This window comes from Anastrepha obliqua, chromosome 2, assembly GCF_027943255.1.
Source record: "Anastrepha obliqua isolate idAnaObli1 chromosome 2, idAnaObli1_1.0, whole genome shotgun sequence".
NCBI lineage: Eukaryota > Metazoa > Arthropoda > Insecta > Diptera > Tephritidae > Anastrepha > Anastrepha obliqua.
This window is the reverse complement of record NC_072893.1, coordinates 122707870-122723410: the sequence shown is the minus strand read 5'-3', so window position 1 is coordinate 122723410 and position 15541 is coordinate 122707870. Positions and strand designations below refer to the sequence as shown.

General features: G+C 34.4%; 1 protein-coding gene across 2 annotated transcripts in view; it reads left to right on the top strand.

Annotated features, from left to right (window-relative positions):
- The window catches only part of LOC129239535 (serine/threonine-protein kinase minibrain), a 112493-nt gene that overhangs the window by 63463 nt on the left and 33489 nt on the right, over positions 1–15541 (top strand). Inside the window, exons 1-3 of one of the 2 annotated variants that reach the window (XM_054875088.1) lie at positions 2851–3087; positions 9284–9411; positions 11372–11506. In XM_054875088.1, coding sequence (XP_054731063.1) covers positions 2883–3087; positions 9284–9411; positions 11372–11506 — 468 coding nt within the window. In that variant the 5' untranslated portion in view covers positions 2851–2882. Of the gene's footprint in view, positions 1–2850; positions 3088–9283; positions 9412–11371; positions 11507–15541 lie in introns of those variants that run through there. The other variant, XM_054875089.1, reaches the window with a different exon arrangement.

Here is a 15541-nt window from a genome sequence, read left to right as displayed (position 1 = left end):
GCATATTCTTCCATAGCAGAACTTCCGTGCATGTGCTCTAAAGGAAAAAAAATTCCTGTACTTATGTTTTTGTATTTAAATAAAACACTAGAAAATTTAGTTATTCAGCTGACCCACCCATAATAGTTAAAGAAATTGCCAAAAATTTATAAAAACAACATGCATTACCTTGTTCTCTTTTTGAACACCGAGAAATATTTATCACAATCACTGTCAAAGTTCGTTAAAATTTGGTGATTAAAAATACAACATTTCCCCATCAATTGCGGCGCATTCCATGCAAAGATCAACAGCTACAACAACAATTACAACTACAAGAAAACAAAAAATAAATACGTGACGCTGAATTTCGTGCTGTTTTAAAAATACTTGCAATTTCGCAGGCGAACGACGACGAATAATCGTCACTCATCGATCGAAGCGCACATGCGCTGTACCATTTGGTATCTACATAGAACAGCAAAGAAGGCGACGAAAGAATTTCAAAAAATAAATAAATAAATGAAATAAAATAAAGAAGTAAGACACAACAAGTGATCTCGTAAATTTATGCTCACGATTAGCATTTCTTTCAAGCATTTTTAGTGCTGGTTGTGATTTATTAGTATTTTTTTTCTTTTTGGTTTTTTTATTTTTTGTTGTTTCTAAGTTAGTTCGGTGTTTTGATACGCCAAAATAATTCTAACAGCTTTAAAGCTGTGAGTATGGATTTTCGCTTGCTCTCTTACGCTTTTCAAGCTCTGGTTCTTTAGCTGAAATCATCCAGGTGGGTTTTTAGCAGCTTGAGAATCATCGATATGTTGTTGTTATGGTTGTAGCAGAATAATAGCCGGGTCGTTCCGGTATCGTTCTGGGAACGAGAACTATCGATATCGATAACTATGGTTTGACAGAACAGCTGCGAATGGCAAACTGTGTTGACATTTCTGTTTATGTGTTGATATATAAGGTTTGGCAAGTTACCATGAATCGTTTAAGGTCAGAAGAACGTTTCCAAATTGTGAAAAGTTACTTTGAAAAAAAAAAAAAAAAAAAAAAAAAAAAAAAAAATCTGTACGCAAAGTTCAAAGGGCCTCTTCTTTTCGTCAAGAGTTAGCAAGTGGTGAATAGATGAAGTACTGGTAGAAATAAATATATGTTGGCAACGCGGGAAGGGAGCTGCCCTATATTACATGTGTTGGTAAGGCAGTGCGTTTAATGAGCTATAGCCATACTCGCTAGCGGCGATTCTTTCCCAGTTGTTGCTTTCGCATACACATTTTTCGTCAAGTTAATGGAGCATACAGAAGCGATCGGGGAAATGGCGAATAGAAGAGAGGCCTATAGAGCAAAGTGTTGAAGAAGACGCCGAAATGTCGATCCGTCATCGTTCTCAACTTTTTGGCCTTTGTCCTTCGAGTGACTACGTGGAAAATTTTAAGTAATTTTTTGGAAAAAGTAGTCAAAAATTGAACTGATCGAATGGAGTATGTCATTCGTGGCCGCGGCGGAGCTACGCCGGATATTTATGCAAAAATAGATGCCAGGATTATCTACCAGATTTCAATTAAAGAAAAACATTGCAACAATATATCTCATTTTTATTATATTTAGTTTTTTTTAGATTGTCTTTTCATTTTATTTTTTAACTTTTTTACGATTTAAAAATAATAATTTTATGATTTTAATTTGTTTAGATCTATTTTTTTCTAGCTACATTTATACATTTGGTTTTTTTATTTTTTCTTAGGGAGCAAAATGCATTAAAAAATGTGGCCTAAACAGAAACAAAATCTAAAAAACAAAAAAAAATGTATTAAAAAAATTAAATGTAACACAAAATAAAAAGTAACAAAATAAAAAGTAACAAAACAAAAAAAGGTCTAATTTTTGATTCATATTTTATTTTGTTTTCGAATTCATATTTTAGATTTCTTTTAATCACATTTTGTGTTTTAGATATTATATATTTATTATATATTTAAATTTTTTTTTTTAATAATTTATATTTAAAATTTTTTTTTTGTTTTTGGTGCTCAGGCACATCTTAAATTCAATTTGGTAAATTCTTTGTTGATTCTTTCAATTTTTCACTTCGCTTCACTTTTATACTTTTTTTCCATTTTTTGTGCGCCGTATTTACGAAATGCAAAAAAGAAAACACACACACAAGTTTCTTTGCTATTTTTGAAAATGAAAACAGACAGACGAATAGCGTTAAAATTTGTCGACTCTTGTGAAAAATTGCAGTGCTCAGTGGAAATTTGTGCGGCGCGGAAGACAAAAGTGCGAAAGAATAAATATTTCGTAGATTGTTGGAGGAAAAAAAGAACAACTGGTTCTAAGCCACACATTTGTTAGTGCTAAGGCAGAATAAATGGAAATGCTTACAAATTGAAGTGAAAAATAGTTCTTAAATACAACAGCAACAAAAAATAAATAAATAAATAAAAAAACATTCAACTACATATTCGTACCTCCACTTGACATAAATTTTTCTTTAAAAACAAAAATAACAAATTTTTGCGACCAACTCGAAAAAATATTTATTTATATTTTATTTCTTATACTCGTACATAATTAGTGAAATCGAAGTTGCTACAAAAACAGAAAGAACAAAAATTATGCAAACCGCGCCGCCACAGCCACGCACCTATATTTAAACTGCTGACTTAAAAAATAATAAAAAATAAATAAACAAATTAAAACTAGGCGAAGATAATTCTAGAAAAAAAATTATTTTTTGCATTATTTCGAAATGTTTTAAATAAGTTGGTTTTTTTTTAAGTTAAACCACAACTGTGAACAAAATATTTGCGACATCGAGTGTTACATATTTATAAAAAGTCGGTCAGTTTTTTTTTCAATAATAAAAAAATACTGCCTGCCCACCATCACAAATCATGTCCGCCGCCGCGTTGGGTTATTGGCCATCTTTGGCCACCACCGCAAAACTCAATAACGATTGGGAAATGCTGGATGGCAGCACTACTGCCAGCAACAGTATTGAAAATAACGGCATTTTCAATAATTGCGACGAAAACAACAACAGCAGCTTTAATGACAGCAACGATTTTGTCACAAATGGCCAGCAACTGTTGAGAAATTGTAGGTTTTTTCTAGTTAATATTGAAGGAATATGAGAAGTATTTAGTTTTAGAGTTAACATACATATAAATATAAAAAAACATACATAAAAATATTCCGAACATCTGGGGCTCTCGTTTAGTTTTCGACTCCCCGACTATTGCAGTGTTTTTCAGGCTGAACTTATGCTAATAATTGAGGCTATGAGATGAGCACAGTGGGACGCGATATCAGGATGTAGTATCTAAGTTTCCACTCACAGTCAGGCGGCCATAAAAGCCCTCTACAAAGCTATCAACAACCTCAAAGGTTGCCACGAAATGCCGCACATCCTTTTACGAGATGGCTGAGTAATTTCGTGTAAATGTAACATGAGTTTCCGGGGAAATTAAGGCCCGCTAGTGAGAATTGGCACCACCATTCCTAATGAAATTTTTTAAAATGAATACTTATTTTTTAATTATTTCCAAGAAAATCGAGTGAAAAATGGTGTAACAAGGCCCACCTGCAGAATCTTTCGAAAATTGCGGCCGATTCTCAACACTAAGCGTACAGTATCCCTGTTGAGGCAAAAAAAAAAACAAAAATAAAAAAAAAACCTAGCCTTATAAGCAGACACGCTCAGAGGCTAGGCGTGTAGACACATGATTTCTGCAGAAGCTGTTTAAACGAGGAAGAGGAGGAGACGATCTCGCACCTTCTGTGCCACAGTCCTGCTCTATCCAAACGAAGATGCATCACTTTAGGTAGATAATTTTCCAATGAGTTAGATGATCTAAGCACTGTGAACATCAGGGAAATTTTGAAAAGTTGTGATCTTGGTTTTAGGGAGATTAGGAGAAGTCCCAATGCACATTCTCTAAAGGCTATGGGCCTGAGTGTGTCTCATAGTGGACATAGCCGCTGCAACCTAACCGAACCTAAGACATTCCAGTTAATTTTATGTTTGAAGAAAATTTTCAAAATTAAAAAAAAAAAATAATAAAAAAACTTATTTATGTGAAAAACTTTTCAAATTTGAATAATTCAAGCCACTACCTATTTTATTTAACAACATTAATTTTTTAATTTATATTTTCTATATGATTTTTGTTTATTTTATGTTTTTCAATTTATTTATTTCAAGTTCTTGAAGGTTCTGTAGTTTTACCATAAAAGGCTTTGAATACTTTAAATGTGTTTTTTTTTTTAATTTTATTTATTTGATTTAGTTTTCTTTTATTGTAAATATATTCAATTTTTTTTTAGTTTTTAGTTATTAAATTATTTTATATTTGTTTAATATTATTTATTTGTTTTAGTTATTTTTTTATTTTAATATGTATTACATTTTTTTTAATTTTTATTAAAATTTTTTTTTTAAATTTTATTTAATTGATTTAGGTTTTTTTTTGTTTTTATTTATTTATTTATTTTTAACTTCTTTTTACTTGATTTAAAATTTTTAAATTTCCAAATATTTAGTTTTTGCTTAATTTTTATTTTGTGAGCTCATATTGATGTTGTTGTAGCAGCGTAAACATTCCCAATACATGCACGGGAAATGCCGTGACAGTCCTTGAACGGATGAAAATCCGGGTCGTTCTGGTAACGTAGTACCGACTGCCATGGGAATGGGCTCATATTGATATGATATTTTACCTCAACTAGAAGTCATCTTCAGGAACTCTAATTTTTTTGTCTAAAAACGTTTTTGAATTCTTATAAATGTTTTATTTTCTAAAGCATTTCATTATATTTTGCGTTGTTTGAATTTATTCAATTTTCAAAGTTAATTGTTTAGTGTTTTTCCCCAAAACTCCGAAGTTCTTAAAAACATTAAACACTTGAAAATTTCAATTTTTCTTTAATTTTTTTAAATTTTATTTATTTATTAATTTTTTGTTTTTATTTTATTCTTTTATTTTATTTTATGTTCTTTTTATTAACTATTTTGTTTAACAACGTTTTATATTTTTATCTTATAATTATTTTCTATGGCATAGAGCAAGCTTATTGAACCTATTTTAATTTATGTAAGTTTTTCTTGTTTTCATTAATCAACATTCTCTTTGGAATTTATTATTCAAATCATGTCGTTTTTCTGTTATAATTTAATTACTGTGCTCCGATTATTTTAATTGAATTTTATTTCTGCTTTTCTACTTCATCTTAATATTATTATTTTTTAATTTCTTGTTTGGTTAATTTGTTTATTTTTAAAATTTTTTTTATTATTATTTTTTTTAATTTTCTTTTTTCCTTTTTTATTTTATTTATTTCTTTTTTTATTTTATTTATTTCTTTTTTTATTTTTATTTTTATTTTTTTTTAATTTTTATTTATTTCTTTTTTAATTTATTTATTTCTTAATGTTTTATTAAATTAATTTTAATATTCAAATAATATTTTCTTGTTATAATTTAATGCTAGTTCCAATTACATTAATTTAATTTGATTTAAATTTTTCTTTTCTACTTCATCTTATTGTTAGAAAGTAAGAAATTAGGTTCCTTTTATTTTATTTATTTGTTTTTCAAATTTTATTAATTTTATTTTATATTTTTATTCTTTTGAAGTTTATTTATTTATGGAATAAAATTTATTTATTTTATTTATTTGATTTGATTTGATTTATTTATTTTGTTTTTTGTCATTTTTTACTTTCATCATTTCATTTCATTCATTTTTAATATAATATTTCATGTTTTTGTTAAATTATTTCAAAATATTTTTTTTTTTTTTTATTTTAAATAAGATTCTTCAATTTTAAATGCATTTTTTTATGAAATTGCCTTAAATTATTATTTGGTTCTTTCTATTTTTAAACTGTTTTGTAACACAAAATTTCTCCCAACAATTTTTTTATTTTATGTTGTATTATTTTGAATTTTTCCACTGTCGTAATCGTGCATTCTCGTCTGTGTTTCGATAGCCATCGCATAAGTAAATAAAATTTATTTAAAATAATTGAAATTGCAAGTCAATTTAATGAAATGCTTCCTCATACATAATCAAGCGATCTGTAGAACTCAAAGTGAGGAAAAACTGAAAAAAGTTTTTTTTACATTTCTTGACACAATTTTACGATTGTCGTAAGCGCAGCTGCAACGCATCATTTTGCCAAATTTGCCAGTTCTTTTTTAATTTCTATGTAGAATAAGCCAAAATAAAGTCAAAGCCACCGACGGCCCCGCCCATCCCACTACATACATATGTATGTATTACAATACATATCCCAACCTAATCGCAGCGTGTTGGCTAATTTGACGTTGACAATCATGCCATCTCCCCCAACAAACCCTTCCAAGTTGAGTGGGTGGCCGGCCGGCCAAGCAAAAGCAACCATGTATGCTCAGTTGCAAAAAGTAGCACACATGCACACATTCCTATACGGAGGTATATATTGGGATATATGTACACCCATATGCAAGAACAGCATAACTAAAAGCAAAGAAATTTCAGTCATTAGGTGTGTGTGTATGCCTTTTTGGGTGTACATACGTGTGTATTTGCGTTGCAGCTCAATCGCAGCCAAAAATATATTCGAATTCTGTGTGAAAATTGTGTAATATTCTTACAGGTTAAATAATTCAGTTTCCTCCTCGTGCTGCTCAAGGATTTCATGTGTCTCTTTTATGTGCAGCTATTTTCGGCACTTACTGGCATACTCACAAACATTTACATTTATGTGCCCACATTGTACACATACTTAGATATATACACATGTGTATGTGCGCTTTTTGATATCATAATTTATTGTGCATTATTTAATATTTTGTCACATTTTTTCATTTTGTGGCTCTTTGCTAATATTTTAGTAGGTCGCCCCGGCCGTAAATCGCATTTCTTTTTAATATGCAAGTACATACATACATATGTACATACATGCGTATATATGCACTACCTGTTGTTGCTTATTGAGTAGTTTTTTCGGCTACAATACATGCATGTGTTTGTTTGGCTGTGTGTCTGCACTCACGAGACTATTTCGTTTTATGACAGCCACCGGTATTTAGGTGATGTTCGCAATTATCTGACGTCTCATCGTTGGCGGCCGGGCAGCACCTGCGCCAGTGTGCCTATGTTAGGCTGCCCAGTCTGCGCTCGATATTATTTTTTGCCACATCAGCAAATTATATCTCGTTGAAATTTTTGGTGCAATGCACTTTCCGTTTTTTTTCAGATTTTTAGTAGATTAAATTGTAAAGTAGAATTGTTTAAGTTTTTGATTGCACGCAAAAATTGAATAATGCGACCCCCGTTCCTGGTTTGGCAAATTTAGCAGTTTTTTGTTTTGTTTTTACAAAAAACTTGTTTTTCAGAAAGTTTTCTTTAATATTCTGTGTAATGTACTTTAAATTTAATGTATATATGTATATATATATATATATATATTATTGGCGCGTACACCCTTTTTGGGTGTTTGGCCGAGCTCCTCATCCTATTTGTGGTGTGCGTCTTGATGTTGTTCCACAAATGGAGGAACCTACAGTTTCAAGCCGACACCGAACGGCAGATATTTTTATGAGGAGCTTTTTCATGGCAGAAATACACTCGGAGGTTTGCCATTGCCTGCCGAGGGGCGACCGCTATTAGAAAAATCTTTTTCTTAATTTTAATAATTTGAAATTTAATAAAAAAATAAAAAAAATTTCAAATATTTGTATGTTTGGTATGTCCCTATGTTCCGTACAGGTATAAAATGATCAAATATAATAGGACTATGAATAAGTTCGTGCGGTTTTACAACAGATGGCGTAACTTGATTATTATTCCATCGATCCACATTTCCAAACATTCATTGGAGAGCTACTGTCGTAAGGCACAAACGTCAGTATAAGTTTTTTATTTGAAGCGTAAACAACAATATTTTTACCACACTTGAAAATGTCGAATTTCGTGCCAAATAATGTGTTTTTGCGGGGAATTCTTCTTCATTATTTTAATATGAAGAAAAAAGCAGCCGAAAGTCATCATATCTTGGTGGAAGTTTATGGTGAGCATGCTCTAGCTGAGCGAACGTGCCAGAAGTGGTTTGCACGCTTTAAAAGTGGTGATTTTGGCTTGGAAGACGAAGAACGCGAGGGTGCGCCGCCAAAGTTCATGGATACCGAATTGGAGGAATTGCTCGATCAAGATCCGGCTCAAACGCAAGAAGAGGTTGCAAAAACTTTGGGAGTTGATCAATCAACCATTTCCAAACGTTTAAAAGCCATGGGAATGATCCGAAAGGTAGGCCATTGGGTGCCGTATGAATTGAAGCCAAGAGACGTTGAACGCCGTTTTATGGCATGCGAACAACTGCTTCAACGGCACAAAAGAAAGGGTTTTTTGCATCGAATTGTGACTGGCGATGAAAAGTGGGTCCATTACGACAATCCAAAACGTCGGGCAACGTATGGATACCCTGGCCATGCTTCAACATCGACGTCGGCGCAGAATATTCATGGCCTGAAGGTTATGCTGTGTATCTGGTGGGACCAGCTGGGTGTTGTGTATTATGAGCTACTGAAACCGAATGAAACGATTACGGGGGATGTCTACCGACGACAATTGATGCGTTTGAGCCGAGCACTGCGAGAAAAACGGCCGCAATACGCCGATAGACACGACAAAGTTATTTTGCAACATGACAATGCTCGGCCACATGTTGCACAAGTGGTCAAAACATACTTAGAAACGCTCAAATGGTATGTCCTACCCCACCCGCCGTATAGTCCAGACCTTGCGCCATCCGATTACTATCTCTTCCGACATGGCCTGGCTGACCAGCACTTCCGTAATTACGATGAAGTCAAAAAATGGATCGATTCGTGGATTGCGGCAAAACCGACCGAATTTTTCACAAAGGGAATCCGTGAATTGCCAGAAAGATGGGAAAAAGTAGTAGTAAGCGATGGACAATACTTTGAATATTAAATTTGTAACCATTTTCCGTCAATAAAGTTTCAAATTTCGAAAAAAACCCGCACGAACTTATTCATAGTCCTATTATATATATAAATATTTTGCACAAAATTCATAAATCCTTGAAATATATTTAACAAAATTACGACAATAATTTTTTTTTTGTGAAATTTTGAATTTTTGAAAATTTAAAATTTCAAATTCGTGAATTCGATTTTTTACCATAGCCTCTGTTTTAAATATTTCGCTACAGTATTTCCTCTTTTCTTCTTATTATTTTCATTAATAGCTCTTAAATACAATTTTTGTGTTTTCGTTTTCTTTCCAGTATCCGCAGTTTATGTATCCAGTGCGGCAGTTGGAGTCGAGTCGGGACGTCAACGTCATGCGCCGCTCTACGGACGATTTGTGGTCGAAGAAGAGCTTCCTGCAACACATCGAGATGTCATGCATCACGTAAGTAATGAAAAAAATATAAATCATAGTAAAAAGCACGTTTTAAGTAAAATTTTATAAAAATACAACTTTCATGTCTGAAGTTTATTATTAAACTTTTCGTTGAATCGATGAAAATAATCATTAAATTTTTTTTGATGACATTTTTTTCTCTAATTTAATTCTCTAATTTAATTTTCGTCGAATCGATGAAGTTTTTCATAAAAAGATTTTGTTGGCATTTTTTTATCTAGTTTAACTATTAAGCTATATCTTTTGCCACTTCTTAACTGTTAAAAGTCAAAATCTGGATTCATAAATGTTAAACTTTTTGTCGAATCGATGAAAATTTTCAAACATTTGTTTTGCTGCCATTTTTGAATCTAGCTTAATTTTGCGGCAATATAATTCGTCACTTCTTAACTCCTAAAAGGTAGATATAGGTTTATAAATTTGAAAAATTGTGGCATTAAACTTTTCGTCGAATCGATGAAAATTTCATTTAAAATGTTTTTAGCTGGCTTAATTTTCAGACAATCTATTTCGTATCTTCTTAACTCTTAAAAGTTAGAATCTAGATCTAAATGTAAACATCCTGTGTACTAAACGTTTCGTTGAATCGATGAATTTAGTTTTGAGGGAAGACATTTCGAGACTTCGAATTTCGATTTTATTTACTTGTTTATATACAATTAATATTCTTTGAAACAACGCTCACTCGTCGAAACGATGAATTTCCATAGCTTGCGCTCGAGCTTGGCAGTATTTTAGCGCACTTACTCACCCTTCAATTACAAACATCTGATGCTTTTAACTGTATGCGTAGAAATTCGATTTTCGCGCAATATTCATCTAAGCGACGAATTTTTGAAATTATTATTTTGCAATTAAATTCAGGAATGGCATATTTATGTTAAACACTCAATTATGTACATTACGCTCATATAACTTAAATTCATCGAAAAGACGAATGTCTAAATTTCATCATTAATATGCACACAAATTATTAACATAGCTTAAATATTTAATAATTGCTGCGAAGTATGAGAAAAAATTTTTTTTTTCACTTGTTTAAATTTATTATAAAAATTTGTGTGATGAAAATATTTATATCTACATTTTAAAGTTTGATACTTTTATTTTACGAAACTTAAAAAAAATTAACATTTGCGTAATGAAATTCTTATTCAGATTAAGATTTGATATTTGTAATTTATTTTACTTACTGCTTTAAGGTTATTCATCGAAACGATGAATTTCTAGAAGTAGTTGGAGTGGTAGAATTTCTTGGAACCACATTCATGTTTCAATGAAGAAATCTAGTATGTTCAAGTGCGTCCAAATCATAGTTTCACGAAATATTCCTCCAAACGACGAATTTCTGAAAGTCCTATTTATTATCTTACAGTAAAAAAATGTGTAAATACAGTAAAATATAATTATGTATATTAAGTGGACCTATATTTTGCTCTTACAAACTTAATTCATCGAAAAGACGAACGTCCAAATTTCAACACAAATTTAAATTGTGAATGTATATTCTTCTTATTTCTTCTAAATTCTCTAAGTAACCAAAATTAATTTAATTTTTTTTAACATTTTCAGAATTTTAATAATTTTTTTTAAGCTGATCCTATTAATATTGGCTTAAAAAATTACAAAAATCCTATCTTTTCAAACAATACTCGTTCAATTTAATAAACTAATAGCTTATTTAGTTACCCTTTATATATGATTTTTGGTATTTATTACTTTTAATTTTTTGTTTTTGCATTTTAATAAAAAGCATTTGGTTTTCTGTTTTTGCAATTTTCTAATTGCCTTTACCGCAAATTTATTTACTTTCGTGCCTTAGTTTTTATGCTTCATTCTTCTTTAGTTTGGTTTTTATGTACCTCCCATTATTCCGTTGTTTGCATGCAATCCATTTTTTCATTGTAATATATTTGATTGTATTTTTTTCTTTTTTTCACTCTCTCAGCGATCTAGTCCGACGTCATCGTCTGAGGTGCGTGCCATGCAGGCACGAATTCCAACACATTTTCGTGGTCCAGCCACGGCGCCGTTGCGAAAATTAAGTGTGGATTTAATTAAGACCTACAAGCATATAAATGAGGTGAGTACGAAGACGTATTTATGACGATTATTTTTGAAATGTGATGTTTTAGTTACTGTGAGAAATAGCTGGGGAATAATTTTTTTTTTTGTTTTTAATAAGAATTTAAAGGGCGCGGTACCTATTTCAGGAAATTTGGGCTATTCTTAGTTTTCAATGTGCGTGTTGTTATAATAATAATAAATAATTGGCGCATACACTTCTGTTAGGTGTTTGGCCGAGCTCCTCCTCCTATTTGTGGTGTGCGTCTTGATGTTGTTCCACAAATGGAGGGGACCTACAGTTTCAAGCCGACTCCGAACGGCAGATATTTTTATGAGGAGCTTTTTCATGGCAGAAATACACTCGGAGGTTTGCCATTGCCTGCCGAGGGGCGACCGCTATTAGAAAAATGTTTTTATTAATTTTGCTTTCACCGAGATTCGAACCAACGACCTCTCTGTGAATTCCGAATGGTAATCACGAACCAACCCATTTGGCTACGGCGGCCGCCCGTGCGTGTTGTTATACTTCTTGTTAAATATAGGTAAAATTATAGAACAAAATTAAAAAAGAAAATGTATTTTTTAACAAAAAATATAAAAATCTCATTATCTCTCTCTCTTATAAAATCAACCAGATTAAAAAATATTTCTATAACCAACACTAACGTTTTTGATTTTACAACTCTTTTCGTCATTTTATATATTTTTTAAATTTTTTCCCCCCCGCATCCCGTCATATAATATTTCCAAAGAAAAAAAGCGTCAACAAATCATCGCTCTGACAATGACGAAACCAAATCCGAAACGCACCGTTAGCAGTGCGCCGCCCTTGACCCAAGTCAGCGATGACTTTTCATCAGCTGCCCGAAACAGCAATAGCAGCATAACAACAACTATGGCAAATTTTTCTCATCTGCCGACATTGTTGCCACCTGCGTCAGCGCACATAAACACATACGCATGCATTCATGCACATATACTTACTTGCTGTATATGTACGCAGGCAAAGTCATTGAATTGCCTTTTAATCGAATGGAGGAGGGGCGAGTAGACAGGCGGGCGATTGAACAACCCAAGTCTGTGATATTCTAAACTGCTGCGGTCATCAATACAAACTTTCACATGCATGGCTGCATGTGTGTATGTATGTATGTGCATATTACTGCGTAGAACTAACAGTGCACGAGTCCATTCTGTCCGTATGATCCTCCCCTGGCTCTTTGGCGTGCCGCTTTTTCTTGGCGTTTTTGCGTCGTCTCTGTATTCATGGCGCACGTGTGCTTATTTGCATATGTGTGTGTATAGAAGCTTGCGTTTGTATAAATAGCGAACAATAATTGCAAATAGCAATTGACGACACCGGAAAAGTGAAATATATGATTTTCCAATTGATTTTAAATAATTTAACGCGTGCCTGCCTGACTGCCTCTGGGTTGTAGAGAGCGGAAAGGGGGTGCTGGGAGTCAGCAAAAATTTGGAGATTTTTTGACTAGTAAAAGCGTCAGCTATAAGTTTTTTTTATAAAATATTATATTTTATAATTTTAGAGATTTTTTGAAATTTGAATTGAAGGTCCTTTTAAATTTATGAAATACTATACTATTCCCTGACTGAAATGCTGTGAAAACTGATGCTTGCACTTTCATTTTTGTTACGTTTTGAGAACATAGGAAACGTTGAATTCTCCTTTTTTTTAACATAGTAAAAAGCAATTTTGAATATTTTAGGAAATTTTCAGTGAATCTAAAAATCGTCGCAAACATAGAAAACATAAACGATTTTGGCCGAATTTAACAACGTTTCTTTCTCGTGCTAACCGGCGCCAATTGGACACAGCAAGTGAAATCAAGTCCTTCTCCACCTGATCTTTCCAACGCAGAGGTGGCTACTACCACCAGCTGGTACCGCATCGAATACTTTCAAAGCCGGAGCGTTTGTATCCATTCGGACGACATGACCCAGCCAACGTAGCAGCTGGATCTTTATTCGCTGCGCTATGTCTATGTCGTCGTAAAGCTCATACAGCTCATCGTTCCATCGTCTACGATATTCGCCGTTGCCAACGTGCAAAGGTACAAAAATCTTCCGCAGAATCTTTCTCTCAAACACTCCAAGCGTCGCTTCATCGGATGTTGTCATCGTCCAAGCTTCTGCGCCATACGTTAGGACGGGCATGATGAGAGTCTTGTAGAGTGTTAGTTTTGTTCGTCGAGAGAGGACTTTACTGCTCAGTTGCCTACTTAGTCCAAAGTAGCACTTGTTGGCAAGAGAGATTCTACGTTGGTTTTCAAGGCTGACATTGTTATCGGTGTTAATGCTGGTTCCTAAATAAACGAAGTCTTTTACAACCTCGAAATTATAACTGTCTACAGTGACATGGGTGCCGATACGCGAGCGCGCCGACTGTTTGTTTGAAGACAGGAGGTACTTCGTTTTGTCTTCGTTTACCACCAAACCCATTCGCTTTGCCTCTTTATCCAGTTTGGAGAAGGCAGAACTAACAGCGCGGTTGTTAAGGCCGATGATGTCAATATCATCGGCATACGCCAGCAATTGTACCCTCTTATAAAATATTGTGCCTGAGCGATTAAGTTCTGCGGCTTATTTTTGTGGGGATACCGAATTCAGACATCGCGGCATACAGATAACTCCTCTTCGTACTGTCGAATGCAGCTTTGAAATCGACGAAAAGATGGTGTGTGTCGATTCTCCTTTCATGGGTATTTTCCAAGATTTGGCGTATTGTAAATATTTGGTCGATGGTAGACTTTCCAGGTCTTAAGCCACACTGATAAGGTCCAATCAGTTGGTTGACGGTGGGCTTCAGCCTTTCACACAATACGCTCACTAGAACCTTATAGGCGATATTTAGAAGACTAATCCCACGGTAATTGGCACAGATTGCAGGATCGCCCTTCTTATGGATGGGGCAGAGCACACTTAAATTCCAACCGGCAGGCATGCTTTCATCCGATCATATTTTGCATAGGAGCGGGTAGCGGAAGGTCAATTCCGTCGTCGACGATTGGGGTATCGGAATCTTCACATTCTCTGTGACATGCGCCGCTATCACTGTTTAACAGGTTCGAGAAGTGTTCCCTCCATAATGTAAGATTGCTCTGGATGCCAGTCACCAGTTCGCCGTCTTTGTTCTTACAGGAAAATGCCCCGTTCTCAAAACCTTCTGTAAGCCGCTGAACTTTCTGGTAGAATTTTCGGGCGTTGTTCCTGTTGGCCAGCATCTCAAGCTCTTCGCACTCACGTATTTCGACCTCTCGTTTCTTTTTTCGGATAATACGTCTCTCTTCCTTTTTTAGCTCTCTCTGCAGCGATCCCACATGGCCCGCGTTGCGCCCGATCGCAGCGTAACTCTACAGGCGGCATCCTTTCTTTCTGCGGCAGCATGACATTCCTCGTGGTACCAATTGTTTTTTCGGGCTCGCCGGAATCCGATTTCTTCTTCGGCGGCGGTACGTAGGGAACGAGAAATGTTGCTCCATTGCTCGTGCATGCCGGTTTGTTGGGCAGTGCTCTCTGAGAGCAGGAGTGAGAGTCGAGTGGCAATCTTCTGGCTGTCTGTTGTGATTGCAGCTTTTCGATGTCGAACATTCTTTGCGTAGGTAGATGTACGTTTTTTGCTGCACAGAGGCGTGTGCGCAGTTTGGCTGCAACAAGGTAATGATCCGAGTCGATGTTCGGTTCTCGGATCGTACGTACATCTAATACACTAGAAGCATGTCTTCCATCTATCACAACATGATCGACCTGCTTTCGCGTTTTTCGATCAGGGGACAGCCAGGTAGCTTGGTGTATATTTTTATGCTGGAATCTGGTGCTGCAGACTACCATGTTTCGGGCCCCGGCGAAGTCGATCAGCCTCTGTCCGTTACCGGATGTTTCATTGTGCGAGCTGAATTTTCCGATTGTGGGATCAAAAATTCCCTCCTTGCCCATCTTGGCGTTGAAGTCGCCAAGCACGATTTTTATGTCGTGGCGGGGGCAGCGCTCACAGGAACGTTCCAAGCGCTCATAGAAGGAATCTTTGGTCGCA